General features: G+C 35.1%; 1 protein-coding gene across 7 annotated transcripts in view; it reads left to right on the forward strand.

Annotated features, from left to right (window-relative positions):
* Positions 1–16475, forward strand: part of Ptprm (protein tyrosine phosphatase receptor type M) — an 821378-nt gene that overhangs the window by 508030 nt on the left and 296873 nt on the right. For all 7 annotated transcript variants that reach the window (XM_058586457.1, XM_058586454.1, XM_058586456.1 and 4 more), the window contains exons 12-13: positions 9869–10142; positions 11130–11166. In XM_058586457.1, the coding sequence (XP_058442440.1) occupies positions 9869–10142; positions 11130–11166 (311 nt within the window). The remainder of the gene's footprint in view (positions 1–9868; positions 10143–11129; positions 11167–16475) is intronic.

Consider the following 16475-nt stretch of genomic DNA (forward strand, 5'->3'; position numbering starts at 1 on the left):
CAATGAAAGATCACTTCGACAATGAATTACGCAAACAAATCCAGGAAGCAAAGGATCAACTATACAGGGTGATAGAGGTTATAAAAAACAAACAGAAATCCTAGAAATGCAGGAAGCAATAAACCAACTTAAAAACTCAATGGAGAATACTACCAGCAGAGTAGAACACTTAGAAGATAGAACATCAGACAATGAAGACAAAGTATTTCAACTTGAAAAGAACATAGACAGCTCAGCAAGACTGTTAAGAAACCATGAGCAGAACATCCAAGAAATATGGGATAACATTAAGAGACCAAACTTAAGAGTCATTGGGATACAGGAAGGTACAGAGCTCCAAACCAAAGGAATGAGCAGTCTATTCAATGAAATAATACGAGAAAACTTCCCAGACTTGAAGAATGAGACAGAATCCCAAATCCTAGAAGCCTACAGGACGCCGAATGTGCAAAATCATGAGATCCACACCTAGACACATTATAATGAAGATGCCCAACATACAGAATAAGGAGAGAATGTTAAAAGCTACAAGAGAAAGGAAGCAGATTACATTTAGGGGTAAGCCAATCAGGATAACAGCTGATCTTTCAACACAGACTCTGAAAGCTAGAAGATCCTGGAATAACATATTTCAAACACTGAAAGAAAATGGGTTCCAACCAAGAATTGTGTATCCAGCGAAATTAAGCTTCAGGATGGAAGATGAAATTAAAACCTTCCATGATAAACAAAAGTTAAAAGAATTCGCAGCTAGAAAACCATCTCTTCAAAACATCCTCGCCAAAACATTACAGGAAGAGGAAATGGAAAATAACAATGTAAACCAACAGTGGGAGGTAGGACAGTAAAGGGGGGAAAATAATCAAAGACGAAAACAAACCATGTTTAGTAACATAAATAAACAAATATGGCTGGAAGAGCAACCCATATCTCAATAATAACCCTAAATGTTAATGGCTTAAACTCACCAATTAAGAGACACAGGTTAGTAGAATGGATCACAAAACAAGAACCAACAATATGCTGCCTACAGGAGACGCATTTGATAGGAAAAGACATACATAGGCTGAAGGTGAAAGGTTGGGAAAAATCATATCACTCATATGGACTTCGGAAACAAGCAGGAGTATCCATACTCATATCAAATAAAATAGATTACAAGCCCAAGTTAATCAAAAGGGATAAAGAGGGACACTACATACTGCTTAAGGGAACCATACACCAACAAGACATAACAATCATAAATATATATGCCCCAAACAATGGTGCAGCTATGTTCATCAAACAAACTCTTCTCAAGTTCAAGAGTCTAATAGACCACCATACAATAATCATGGGAGACTTCAACACACCTCTCTCGCCACTGGACGGATCTTCCAAACAAAAGCTGAATAAGGAAACTATAGAACTCAATAACACAATTAATAACCTAGACTTAATTGACATATATAGAATATACCACCCAACATCAAGCAGTTACACTTTTTTCTCAGTAGCACATGGATCCTTCTCAAAAATAGATCATATATTATGTCACAGGGCAACTCTTAGACAATATAAAGGAGTAGAGATAATACCATGCATCTTATCTGATCATATGGAATGAAACTGAAAATCAACGATAAAAGAAGGAAGGAAAAAGCATACATCACTTGGAGAATGAACAATAGGTTACTGAATGATCAATGGGTTATAGAGGACATCAAGGAGGAAATTAAAAAATTCTTAGAGATAAATGAAAACACAGACACAACATATCGGAATCTATGGGACACATTGAAAGCAGTTCTTAGAGGAAAATTCATTGCTTGGAGTTCATTCCTTAAAAAAAGAAAAAAAACAACAAATAAATGATCTCATACTTCATCTCAAAATCCTAGAAAAAGAAGAGCAAAACAACAGCAAAAGAAGTAGAAGGCAAGAAATAATTAAAATCAGAGCTGAAATTAATGAAATGGAAACAAAAGAAACAATTGAAAAAATTGACAAAACTAAAAGTTGGTTCTTTGAAAAAATAAACAAAATCGACAGACCCTTAGCCATGCTAGCGAAGAGAAGAAGAGAGAGAACTCAAATTACTAGCATACGGGATGAAAAAGGCAATATCACAACAGACACTTCAGAAATACAGAAGATAATCAAAAACTATTTTGAATCCTTATACTCCAATAAATTAGAAGATAGTGAAGGCATAGATAAATTTCTTAAGGGGCTAAAAGCATGCAATGGAGGAAGGATAGCATCTTCAACAAATGGTGCTAGGAAAACTGGAAATCCATATGCAACATAATGAAACTGAATCCCTTTCTCTCGCCATGCACAAAAGTTAATTCAAAATGGATCAAGGAGCTTGATATCAAATCAGAGACACGCTGTCTGATAGAAGAAAAAGTTGGCTACAATCTACATACGGTGGGGTCGGGCTCCAAATTCCTCAATAGGACACCCATAGCACAAAAGTTAATAACTAGAATCAACAAATGGGACTTACTCAAACTAAAAAGTTTTTTTTCTCAGCAAAAGAAACAATAAGAGAGGTAAATAGGGAGCCTACACCCTGGGAACAAATCTTTACTCCTCACACTTCAGATAGAGCCCTAATATCCAGAGTATACAAAGAACTCAAAAAATTAGACAATAAGAGAACAAACAACCCAATCAACAAATGGGCCAAGGACCTGAACGGACACTTCTCAGAGGAGGACATACAATCAATCAACAAATACATGAAAAAATGCTCACCATCTCTAGCAGTCAGAGAAATGCAAATCAAAACCACCCTAAGATACCATCTCACTCCAGTAAGATTGGCAGCCATTATGAAGTCAAACAACAACAAGTGCTGGCGAGGATGTGGGGAAAAGGGTACACTTGTACATTGCTGGTGGGACTGCAAATTGGTGCAGCCAATTTGGAAAGCAGTATGGAGATTCCTTGGAAAGCTGGGAATGGAGCCACCATTTGACCCAGCTATTCCCCTTCTTGGTCTATTCCCTAAAGACCTAAAAAGAGCATGCTACAGGGACACTGCTACATTGATGTTCATAGCAGCACAATTCACAATAGCAAGACTGTGGAACCAACCTAGATGCCCTTCAATAGACGAATGGATAAAAAAAATGTGGCATTTATACACAATGGAGTATTACTCTGCATTAAAAAATGACAAAATCATAGAATTTGCAGGGAAATGGATGGCATTAGAGCAGATTATGCTAAGTGAAGCTAGACAATCCCTAAAATCAAATGCCAAATGTCTTCTTTGATATAAGGAGAGTAACTAAGATCAGAGTAGGGACGAAGAGCAGGAGAAGAAGATTAACATTTAACAGGGATGAGAGGTGGGAGGGAAAGGGAGAGAAAATGGAAATTGCATGGAAATGGAAGGAGACCCTCAGGGTTATACAGTGGAGTGGGTAGAGAGAGAGGAGGGGAGGGGAGGGGAGAGGTGGGGAGGGGGGATGGTGGAGGATGGGAAAGGCAGCGGAGCACAACAGACACTAGTATGGCAATATGTAAATCAATGGATGTATAACTGATGTGATTCTGCAATCTGTGTATGGGGTGAAGGTGGGAGTTCATAACCCACTTGAAGCAAAGTGAGGAATATGATATGTCAAGAAATTTGTAATGTTTTGAACAACCAACAATAAAAAATTAAAAAAAAACAAAAAAAAAAGAAATAGAATAAATGGATAAGAAATATGAACTTAACTAATGTTTTTATCTTGCAAGGAATTAGCAAAATATTAAGACAATTTCAGTTCTACTTCCTCTCAAAGAGGCTTCCTCTCAAAGACCTCAAAGTCAGGAAAAAACTGAAAACATTTTATCACATTTGAACTTTCAAGTTTAAAAAAAGTACATGAAAGATGTTCAGATGTTCTTTTCTAGGTTATACTTCATGTGCTATTCTATATAAATGCAGATTTCTTATTCTCCTTGTAAAGGCCTTAGAGTTTTGTTGTAGAGAAGCCTAGCATAAATTAAACTTTAAATTAAATTTCATTCCATTGGCAAGTTCTGATAGAAGTAATGTTACATTTTTGGCAGATTCATCTTTACTATGGGTTGTACTTTAATATTGCAAAAGTAGTGGGAAGATATTATGTTACTTTAAATTCCAGAATATTGTTAGACCAGCATTAGAAATGGTGCAATTTTAATAAACAAAAGGAGCCTTAGTAATATATTAAAGGGATAATAGAATTTTAATTCAGCTCACTAATCCAGAAACTTCTGATGGGCTTTCTATCTTTGAGAATTTGCTTTTTTTTAAATCTTTTTAGAAAAACCAGACAGTAAGATTTTCAAACCTAGTTTTGAGATTATGATTGTGATGGGAAGATTTTATGAAATTGATTAGTGAAATGGTGTAGTTATTTGTACAGATGAAAAACACACTAGTCATACAGTTCAGTCAAGGTACCATTGACCTGGGTGCTAATAACATGCTAATTTCCATCAGGGAGACAGCAATGTATGGCAGTTGGGCAGCAGAAAGGATTTAGCTATTTTTCATTAGCACTTGGACTTTGATAAAGGGGAATAGAAAAGAGCTGCTTGACCTTTCAGTGCTTAAATTATTAAAGAGCAAATAGATTTGAGGTCTGGATGCTTGCAAATCTAATTTGTCTTGTGGAGCAAGGATGAAAAGACATTTGGGGTTTGAAATTGCTCCGGTCAACTTAGTTCTTTCTTTAATATATCTGGTGATGAGTAGATGGTAACCATTTAAAAAGTAATATGTCTGGAGTAGAGTGTATAATATAACTAATACCAGCTGGCAAAAAGGGAGGCCCATTAAATGATCATTTCATTCTCTGATTGTCACCTAATCCTCATTAAATTGCTTCTGTGGAAAAAAAAAACCTTCTTCATCCATATTCTCTTAAATGGTACATAAGTTACAGAAGAAAATTTTGTTTCATTAAGAAATGTCTCATTAAGGAACAATAGATTATATAGTTTGAGTTACAGTCAGGCATTACCTGGCACAGATTAGGCACTCAAAAATATTTATTAAATTAATAAGTAAGTGAACACACACATCACACATATTAGCAAGATTGGAAAAGAGAGGAATGAGAAGTGAGAGATGCAGTTGAGAGAACGGGTAGAGGAGGGAGAGATGCAGCCTTTGTTTTCCATTTGTTGTGGGTCATTCAGGACAGAGTTAAATTCTGACCCTTTTATCTCAAAACTTTGTTCTTTTAGCTCTTGTATTCAGGAAATAACTAAAGAATAGATTTAATGTTAAATTTTAGTAATGCAAACACACTTGTAAAGAGCAGTTGGCTTCCCCCTTACCAGCACATATAATGTGTAATGTACCCCCAAAACAAAATAGACATGACTTTTGGATTATATTATGATTTCAAATATATGCGCTTCATAGCTCACTTCATTCCAAGAATCACGAGAAACAAAAATAAATAAATCATTATCCAAAGTACATGTATGAAGGCACAAATTGGGTGTCAACCTACTTTATATAAAAACAGAGATATGAAAAATTGTGGTATATATGTGTAGTAAGAATTATAATGCAAAATACCAAGTTATGTATAAAGACATGAATTGGTGTGAACATACTTTATACAAAGATATGAAAAATTGTGGTCTATATGTGTAATAAGAATTGTAATACATTCTGCTGTCGTGTATTTAAAAAAATAAAATCAATTTAAAAAATCCAAAAAAAAGAAAAAAAATGAATAAATTGTAGCCCTCCTCCCCTAGAAGCTTAGAAGACTTTTGAAAATAATGATAAAATGATACCAATGTCTATCAGTCTTCACCAAAAAAAAACATGTTTTTGTGAGTTTAGAGCAGAGTAAGAACATCTCAAAGTGAGGAAATGATTGGAAGCCACTGGAAGAGGGGTCAAGGAGGGTCTCTGCATTTTATGAGAGTAGTTTCCTGCTGAGATTGTCCAAGTGTCCATCCTTTTGGGGACAACAGCATTTCAAAAGCACACTTGAGCCCAGGCCAAAGGGGAAGAAGAGAGACGCAGAGGTTTGTGTCCAAATTCTGGGGCTTGAAAAGTCCAAAAGTAGCTGTGTTGATTTTTAGAATCAGAGGGTGCCCTTGCATGGTGGGAAAAGCGAAGAGATTCCAGAAGGTGCAGTCACTGTCACTCTAGAAATATATCCTTCCCTGAAAGTGATTTATACCACAGATGCATATCGCAGAAGGGAATGAGGTCAAAGGTAACATTACCATCTATAACTCCCTTGAAATCATAAAAGTGAAAGACTCTTTACACAACACTCAAAATGAAGTGATTATGGAAAGTAGAGATCAGCTTATATATTGGTTGCATCTGCAGGGTATTCCACTGAAGGCAGATGGCTCACATCAGTGCCTTAAATAGTACTTGTGAAGAAGGAAAGCATCACCTGGCCCAGAACAAGATGTGAACTGGGCTCCCCTGCCACTTCAGTAGAATAGCACTTCACCTTAGTAAATTGGAAAAAGTAAAAGTTACATTACATGGCCTGGTGCTAGACAGAATAATTTCTGGGTTTTTTTTTTATTTTTGTTTTTTTGATCTTCATGTTATCTTTATTTTTCTGCATTGTCTTACACAGGGGTATCTGAAAAGTTGTTTTTAAATAGAAATTTTGAAAATCATGTAGCAAATGAATGGAAAAACTGACTCTTTGAAGGAAGCTATTGTTAAAAATTATTTTATCAAATTGGGAATTTCTTTGGAAAGCAAGTAATTATTCTTATGGGTTGTTCAATTTGTGAGAGCAATTCTTATATGGTGAATACAAATTTTGGATTTATAAAATGCACATTAGAGAGCCAACCAGTATTCTCATTTTGTAGGAAAAAATAAAAACCCTCAAAATCAATTAAAAACCCCAGGTGTTTGCAGAATTAGAGTTAGTGCCTGGACCCATGCACTGACTCATCCATACAAAAGTCATTTCAAGAAAATGTTCACGCTTCTCAGTGCTGTTTTAATGACATTTTGAGTAAATTCCTTCCATAACTGTCATCTGTGATTGTACTATTAAGCAGGTGACATTCTGTTTGTTACTTTGACCTCAACCCTTACTCCTGCTATTATTTTGAGACCTAAAATGCAGATTTGTACTATAGCCCCTCCCCCTTCCGAAGCAGATACAATCCAAGACCCCATATGGATGCCTGAAGTCACAGTTAGTACCAAACCCTAGATGCACTGTTGTTTTTATACACACATATTTATATAAAGGTAAATTTATAAATTGGGCACACTAAGAGATTAAGAGCAATAACTAATAAGCATATAGAACTATTGTTACAGTAAACCATGGTAATTAAATGAACGAAGTCTCTATTTTGTTTTTTTTGTGATTTATTTTAATTATGTATATATGACAGAATAATGTATTTTGATTCATTGTATCTTTTTTGTATGCTAATAAAACTTTACTTATAGACATTAAAATTTTAATTTCATATTATTTAATGCATCACAAAATACCATTCTGCTTTCTTTTCTTTTATTAAAAGTGTTTTGTTTATTTCTTAAAGGTCTGTCTCTCTTGAAAGAATCAAGACAAATATTAGTATTTTTGGATTGTGGTTGAGTAAAACCACAGAAGGCAAAACAAAATTAATATTTTGGGGTTGAGGGTAACCGAAACCACAGAAAGCAAAACCACAGATAAGGGAGGACTACTTACTGGTTTTGCTGCTGTATCAAACTACTCTAAATTTAGCAGCTCAAAACAAACTTTTTATCTTGCCATGATGGTATGGGCCAGCAGAAAGTTGGCTGGACAGCTTCTGCTCAGGGTCTCTCAGCATTTCAGTCATCTGCTGGCTTGGCTGGTGACCTTCTAAGGCCACTCACACACATGGCTGCCAGATATGCTTCTTGGGAATCCTTGGGACTGCCAAGCAGTGTCCCCCCCTCCAGCTTGGCAGATTCATGCTATGGGACCATTTACTTGATTGGCTTCTTCAAGGGCAGGCTCCCAAAGGAACTAAGGTGAAGATGCTTTATACGTATAGTATAGTGACCCTTCTGCCACATTCTGTTGGCTACATGTGAGTCATTAAATATAGTGAAGCCCACCTCTTGAAGGAGAAATGTCAAGGTCTTTGTAAATAAATCTTTAAATTACCACATCCAAGTATTTGTAGATGTAAGAAGTCAAGAAGGATGAGAGAAATCAAAGTCTGCCTTATGTCTTTATGAATCCTTTGTCCTCTATCTGGGAAGAAGCTCTCTAAATACTTTCTTTCATGTTGAGTCTATTATGCAGGGAAGAATCTACCAGATTTGGTGGAGTCTCTTACATAACTACACCCAGTAGCAAATCCCTTTCTTCCTTCTTTCTTTCCTTCACTGGTTGAAATGTCAAAATTCACTTTATTCTCACACTGTAAACCTGTTGGACTACCTGTGCGCTGAGAAACCACTGTGATGTTGAATTGTAGTTAGGATTATAAATTGAATGGCAAAACTCACTTTTTGATTCATTTTGCACTAAGTGGTTGTACTCAAAAGAGTAAACGTTTGCCTGAATGCAGATTCTGAGTTCACACCAACGAGAGCCATGAAGAGGCCTTCCCCAGGGAGGTGGGGATGGGCTCCCACTCCTAAGCTTCTCTCTTATCATTAATGATCAGCTGTGCTCAGAAACTTTTGAATGGCACCATTGTTGTAGGGAACCAGTGTAGGAACCAGGGTTCTGTTCTTCAGGGGCACATCATCTTTGCAGTTATTGCTGAATGGCACTTTCTCATCCCTTCTTTATATGTGATTCAAATAGCTTCTTTCATGGTTTTCTCTTCTGTGGGAATCCTCCCATGAATTGTGCATGGACCAGATTGTCATTGAAGCCTTTGAGTGGGAAGATCTGGTATCTCGAAACTCACAGCAGCTCTTCTGCTGGTGAGATGGCCCCATACATGTGAGCTCTTACCTAGCCAAAAGGTCCCATCCAACACTGGTCCTATGCCCACCTATATCCTGTTATTCTTTGTGAAGAAGCAAGGACCTAGGAGACAAGACTCCTCCCACTGAAACCTTATACCTACCAATCCTCTTTGATCTGTATGGATATAAATAGAGCAAGCATGGGCTCAGTCTTTGTTAGAAGCTGCACCTGACTGGTCAGCTTATCCCTTCACTGATCCCAGTCTGAAACTATATTTCTGTGTCCTGTGGTTATTTTGTAGTACTATTTTCTTAGCTTTTATTTCTCAGCCAGCCCATCCCTCTGGAGGGAAACCCTTTCTCTCAACAGGCAGGATGTATGTGAGACTCTTTCAAGTCACATGGAAGTCCAAAGATTGGCTTTTGAAATTCCAGTCCCTCATCTCCGTTTTTCTCAAATCATTGCTTTCCACTGACTGAATATGGTCAAAGGCAAAGGAATGTAAGAAAAGATGGGAGCCATAAACATTAATTAAGATAAATCACTGCACATTTCTTTTGTGACTTGTTAAAACTTCACCTGTGGTCATACTGATGCCACTGAAGAGAATAATGCATTGCCTTTCTTACAAACCTACTGTTAATATAATTTCATTATCAATAAGCTTACAAATTATCTTCAGGTCTTTTTGTGAAAAGGATTATGTTAGTGTCCTACTTACAAACAGCAGTTTCTAAATGTTTTAAATTGTGGTAAGTTTTGTTTCTCTCAGTAAATTATTTAGGGTTATTTTGGGTGAGAGAGTTTTGAGGGAGAGTATAAACACTCTCCTTCTCTCTTTTGATGAGCAAGCATCAAGTGAGTGGCTTCTGTACCAAGCACTTGACTGTGTTCACTGTGTTCCTTATTTTAGATCTTCTGTGTGGTTCCCTGCAGTTGAAGGCAGAGGGGATCACTTATGATTCTCCCTTTTTTTCCTTTAGTGTCTATCAAATAGTTGTTGAGGAAGAACGTCCTCGAAGAACTAAAAAGACAACAGAGGTCTTGAAGTGCTACCCAGTGCCAATTCACTTCCAGAATGCTTCCATCCTGAACTCACAGTACTACTTTGCTGCAGAATTTCCGGCAGATAGCCTCCAAGCTGCTCAGCCTTTTACTATTGGTGACAACAAGACATACAATGGATACTGGAACACTCCCCTCCTCCCCCATAAAAGCTACCGAATTTATTTCCAAGCTGCTAGTAGAGCCAATGGGGTAAGTTTTATTGATTGTTTACCAGTGCTATTTTGGGTTATTAATGTGAACATAGCTTAAGTAAGATGGTAGTAAATAAGTGAAGTCATGCATTTGTGTGCTTTTACTTGTTAACAATTTTTCTCCTTTAAAGTTATTTTCATCTAGAGAAATTTATGGCAAAAAATGAATATATTCATATATTCATCTTTTTTTGGTTTGGAAAGTCAACAATGATAGTTTTTACTTTCAGATTTTTTTATTACCAAAAGTTGGCTAGACATTTTGCTTAGCTTACTATTTTACAGGAAAACAGTATAGCTACAACACATATATCCAGCTCATTTAAAGTTTTGCGAGTTCTACAACATCTGTCTTTTCAGCATATTCTGAAAATCTGTCCCATTTCTTTAATTCCACAAGACTTTATGCTTCCTATTAGCTATGGCTAAATTAAATGTTTTCTTTTTTTTCCTCTAAGACAAAACAGATTTAGGAAGATGAGATGGAATAAAATGAAAACTATCATTGAGTCCCACATCTGAAATTTGTCCCGTTTCTTGTTCAGACCAACCTGAGCTCTGATAAAATTTTTAAGTCTCATTACACAAAAGGAAACATTTTCCATATTCTTCTATCAATTCCATCTCTCATGGCACAGGTCTGGGTATCACTGGCCACTGAATTTTTGCCAGTGAAAGAAAAAATCTGGGATGTAGAATCCTTCCATTGGTCTTTGCACTGGGCACAAGGATGGGTTTGGGGAAACATTCAGCATCCACCAGGTAGAGATCATTTATGTTCAACTCCTCCTTCCTCATGGGGTACAGCATTCCCCAAGATCATCTACACTGGAGCCAGAAAATGTACATGAACATTGTTCAGAGAGTGAACTAAGTGGAACAATGAAATCTTTCTTTATCAGTGTTATTCAACTCAAATTATAGATAATTCTGTTGTTTTAAATAAAATATAAATAATAATTTCACCCCTCTTTATTTAATACAGGAAACTAAAATTGACTGTGTCCGAGTGGCCACAAAAGGTAGGTTGAAATTGTGGGAATATCTTCTGGCTTATGTCTCTTAAAATTTACTTTGGGCTATCTTTCAAAGCTTTTTGCAATGTAACTTCATTTATATAAGTATGTGCATGTCTCTGGGTGTATGTATCATATCTATATGCATGCATGCATATATATATATATATATATATATATGTGTTGAAGTATTTATGGCAGTTAACACTATTTTATGTACATACTTTTTACAATTATGATTCATACTGCCATGTTCCAAGCAGTTTTCAATGCTTATCTTTTTAAAAATTGTTCTAAAATATTAATTTTATATGATGTCTATACACATCATACCTGTTTAGATCATTGTTCACCCTACCTAGTAAAACTATATTTTGAGAGTCTTCATATACAAGAGAGTAAAATATTTATGCCCTTCTTTAATGAGATGAGGTCTTGCTGTGTTGCCTAGTCTGGCCCCAAACTCCTGAGACCAAGTGATCTTTATTCCTCACCTCCCAAATAGCTGGGATGACAGGTGTGTGCCATCAGGGCACACCTGCTATTTTCAGCAGAGATCTAACTATAATAGCCCTAGAAAATCAAGTCTATATGAGCTTTTTTCACTGATGATGCTTGAGTCCCAGGAGCCAGGAGATCTTATTACAGAACTTCTATTTCCCAGGCCTGGTTAAAATTCTGAGAAATGCGATCAAGGATGAGCTATAGATAGGTGAGTCACCATGTACTGCCCACACAACACTTCCTAAAGAAGGTGCAGATGTGAGTTCTTGGACATGAGCAGTAATCTCTTATCATTTCATATGATAAACATTACATATGGAAGTGCATAAGAAAATGCTTTGAGAAATATAAAATGCCTTATTAAAATGAATCACTATAAATTAACCATTATAGTTCAATATACTCTTTCAGACCATCAGGGTATTCATGAGGTCCTGTGTGATTTAACTAAGAAATATTGAGAAGAAGGCATCACTGAGTCTGTGGCATTATATTACATCAGTTCATGCCGGATAAGTGTTATTGGATAAAATTATCATTTTGTTGTTGTTTAAATGTCAGGAAAGAGTTTGAATATGCCATGGTTAGGCATGTACATCAAAATCTTCATTGCATTTTTGCTCCATGAAGATACATGACTTTTGCATTTAGTATTAACAAATGTTTATCCTTTGCATGTTATGTGCAAGCTACTGAACTCATTTGTGACTTGTTCTTATGGGGCTTATAGGTCTACTTTTGAGAATCTATTTTTTTTTTTTGCTTTTAAAACCTTCTGTATATTATATTGAACCTAATGAATACCTTTATTTATAGGAGTAAGTTAGTAGAAAATGAAATTATAGTTAATATGTTTTATAAGCTGCTTTCAGTTATCTATTGTATTACAAAGCCCTTGAACCAGGTATCCATCCAGGATCTTAGATCTGCAGCCAATTGCCTGTGCTTGAGCACAGGACTTGTGAAATATTGCATTATTACATTCCACTTACCCTTACGGTCTGAAAAAGTAAATCTAGTCCCAAGGTGCCTAATTTATAATGCTTTGTGTTTAACATTATAGTGGAAAATTTTAAAATCACTTTCATACATGTGTTCTCATTTATTTCTTAACCACCAGTACAAAAAAGGAGACAAGTAGTTCGACTCTCTTATTTTTAAGATGAAGACAATGTGTGTATTTGGAGATGAGTGGACTTACTAGGGTCACTCAGCTAATAATATGTGGGTCACAGCTCTATCCCAAGCATTATGGCTCCTACCCCAGTGTTTCTTTCACTTTGTCTCATGGTTTTTCACACAGCAGAAACTCTGGCCAATTATACTTTTGTGTAGTTTAAGCTTCTGACCTCCCCTTTATCAGAATTGAGTCACTGCCCAATCTGCTGTGAAAACAATGAACTATTTCTCATCAGGCTGATTCACATAGTTAAATAATTATATAAATGATACACTAGTAAATATGGAAACCTGACAAGTTTGCTGTTTCCACAATAGATTGAATTAGATGGTGATTTGGATCATTTTCTTCCATCAGCTAAATTTCATCAATATTGTAATTTGTTTTTCAATTCACCAAAGGATGATTAGGCAGTCAGATGACCTGATTGCCTAAGTATTCCCAACTCATATTTTCTGAGTCATTTGCAAACATTTACACAGCAACAGACTGTATCCAAATAACCTCTTTGGGGAAAATAGGGAAACAGACTTTAATATTCACTGCCTAACATTGTCGTTCCTATTTCATAAAATCATAGTATAGTAGGAAACCTTGGGGGATAATCTCCCTCCAGGCAAAAAAAACACCGTTTTGTGCTATTTTATAAAGTTCTACATGGATATATTCAGAAGTTCTCCCTTTACAGCACAGCATAATGTTTCACCACCTTTATAATGAGATATTTTTCCCTTCTCTATACTAAAAATTATTTTTGCACCACAGGAGGCCATTCCATCTAAACACGGAAATGGGTAGATTTAATAACTTTATTAGTAGTGTGCAATAAAAATGTTTGAAATTTAAAAATTCACACATCCAGTGTGTTTTGCCACATATTGCTGACAGTGTGGTAGCTTAATTGAGTTTTCAGATATTGAACCACTTTCCTAAGCAGCATCTTAAGTGCACAAAGATTTCAGTGTTTTCCTGAAACAACTGTTGAAAAGATCTTTATAGAGAAAGTATGGAGGTGGATTTGTTTTCAAAAGAAATAGTTTATAATTTCAGGTAAGGGTGTGTCAAAAATATATCTCATGCTATTTATAAATTTAAAGTTGTGATTATTTTAATCATATTCCAAAGATATATTTTGACACTTATCATTTTAAATATAGTCTCATGGAAAACCTAAGGTGTGTTATTACATATTTTCATGTCTGGATGATTACCTATATTTTTTATGTATCCTCCTTTAATTTGTATATCTAGATGAGATGCCCATAGTTATCTGACCTCAGTTTGTTGACTATAGACATACTCATTACAGAACATTCTCTTTTGAGTTAAAACATTGAAGGCACTATATAGTAGGGTATGAGTGACATTTGGGTGTGATCCTTCCAATTTAATCAGTACCCTGGAGCAAATATAAAAGTTTTTAACTGTACTTAGATTTTCCAAAATTTTTAAAAATTAAACTCACATTTTTACAGTTGGATTCTTTTAATGACCATTTGGTCCAACTCTTTCTTAGTAATTAGTGTATTATTTTCCTTAACTTTTATATACAGTTTGGCTACCTTATAATAACTGTTTGGGTAGAAACACTTCAGAATTTTGGAAGGTTGTATGGATGATCAACTCTAAACTGACAGGGTATGCTTAAAAATTAAAATCTGTCTTATTAGTAAATTAGTTCTTTTGTATTATGAGGTATATTCATTCTAATTATAATGACAATTTAAACTATACACATTACATTAATCTTTTATAAGATTATTTTCCATAATATGATGCCACCTATGTCTCTCCTTGACAGTGTAACCATTGATGCTTTCCTCTTTTCCACTTATTTTTTAAATTATTCAAATGCCTACTATTTGTTAGTCATAGACTAATCTGTAGAATTCAAAGTACAGATAGATAAATATATCAACCTTTGAAAAATTTGAGTTCATTAAATTTAGGGGGTTGTTTGTTTATTTGTTTGTTTGTTTTATATTCAAGGGCAGGGGGTTTTATCTTTAATTTGTTCTTTTCTTGCTATGATTTGACTAATAGCAGTATAGAAAAATGTCAGAAGAAAATCTACGTGCAAACACATGCTAAATTCTTTTCAAAAAATACTAGAGATATCAGATTACAAAAACCTTACCATGAAAACAAACTACATTTTCCATCTAATAATTTGGTTTAAGGCGAATTTTTTATGAAAAAAAATGCTTCATTGTAAGATCAGTATTTTATTTAACTCAATTTGTACTGAATGGGAATATGCTTTGCTGGAAGACCTTGAGAAAACTTTGAAGGATTTCTATTGTTCTGATAAAATTTCTAACCATATTCAGAAATCTGAATACTTATTTTTTTAATCACTAGTGTCTTGGAGAAGTTTCTCCAGACTGTTTTTCTTTTCACACTTTTGTTCTAAAAACATTATTTCTATGCCATAGTGCTACAGAATGGAACTATATTGATAAAAGAACCAAAAAGAATGTTTAGATGTAAAACTTAATTAAGATTCCTTTTAATTACTTGTATTCAATATCTGAGAAAACAAATTATATAGTAAGGCTACTCATATATGCTACTCTCCTATTATTTAGGCTGTAAATTTAGATACAGGAACATGCACTATTCAGAATTTATTTATTTCACCCAAAATTGTTTTTGAAGAATACCAGATCATGCAAAACAGAGTTTGGTAAATGCCAACTCAGTTTAATTCCAAAACATTCCTCTACATGCAACTGAAATTGCACTTTAGATATGTATGATCTATTTAACACATTATTTACTCTTCCATGCACAGCTCCATACCTAAAGAGACCCTAGTTTTATCACCATCAGATGCTGTCTTCTAAGTATAGGATTAAAATTTCTGGCTTTATTTTGCCAAATTTAGTGCTACTCACTTTTATATAAATTCTTATTGATATTTCAAGGCAGAAATTAGCAAACTTCTGTGTCAAAGACCAGATAATAAATATTTTGGACTAGGGAATGTATGACACCTTGGGTTCAATGACCAGTACAGCAAGAATAATAATAACAATAAATTTGTATTTATTTATTTATTTTAGCCTTGGTGAACTATATGTCACAACTACTGAGCTCTGCCTTGCTAGACAAGGCAGTCATAGGCAACACCTAAATAATTGACTGTGGACATGTTTCAGCAGTTCTTTTGTCCTCCAGACTGGTGATCGAGCTCAGGGGCACTCTACCATAGAGCTATGGATATAGTTCTTTTTATTTTTATTTTGAGACAGGGTTTTGCTGTTTGTCCTCAGGAAACTTGAGATCCTATTGCCTCAGCCTTCCAAGTCACTGGAATTTATAGGCAATTATCACTGCACCTGGCCCAATAAAACTTTATTTGTAAAAGTAAGAGGTGAGTCTACTGACTCATTTTAAAGTAATTTGTAATGCAATCAAGCATTTTGGTTGAACTAAAAAGAATATTCACAAATAAACACTTTATAAAGAGGAACATAGAGATTACATAAATATCCTTCCTGACACACATTGCAATGCTTAGCCTTGGATTGTGGTTAGTTCTTTATAGTTTGTGAATGCCTGGCTGACCACCCATAGTGATTTTCAAATAACTTTTAGTTCAGACCATTTACCCTTTTTGAATGTTAGA

Source organism: Marmota monax, unplaced genomic scaffold (assembly GCF_021218885.2).
Source record: "Marmota monax isolate L192 unplaced genomic scaffold, Marmota_monax_Labrador192_F-V1.1 WCK01_AAM20220418_F8-fsc00103, whole genome shotgun sequence".
NCBI classification, from domain to species: domain Eukaryota; kingdom Metazoa; phylum Chordata; class Mammalia; order Rodentia; family Sciuridae; genus Marmota; species Marmota monax.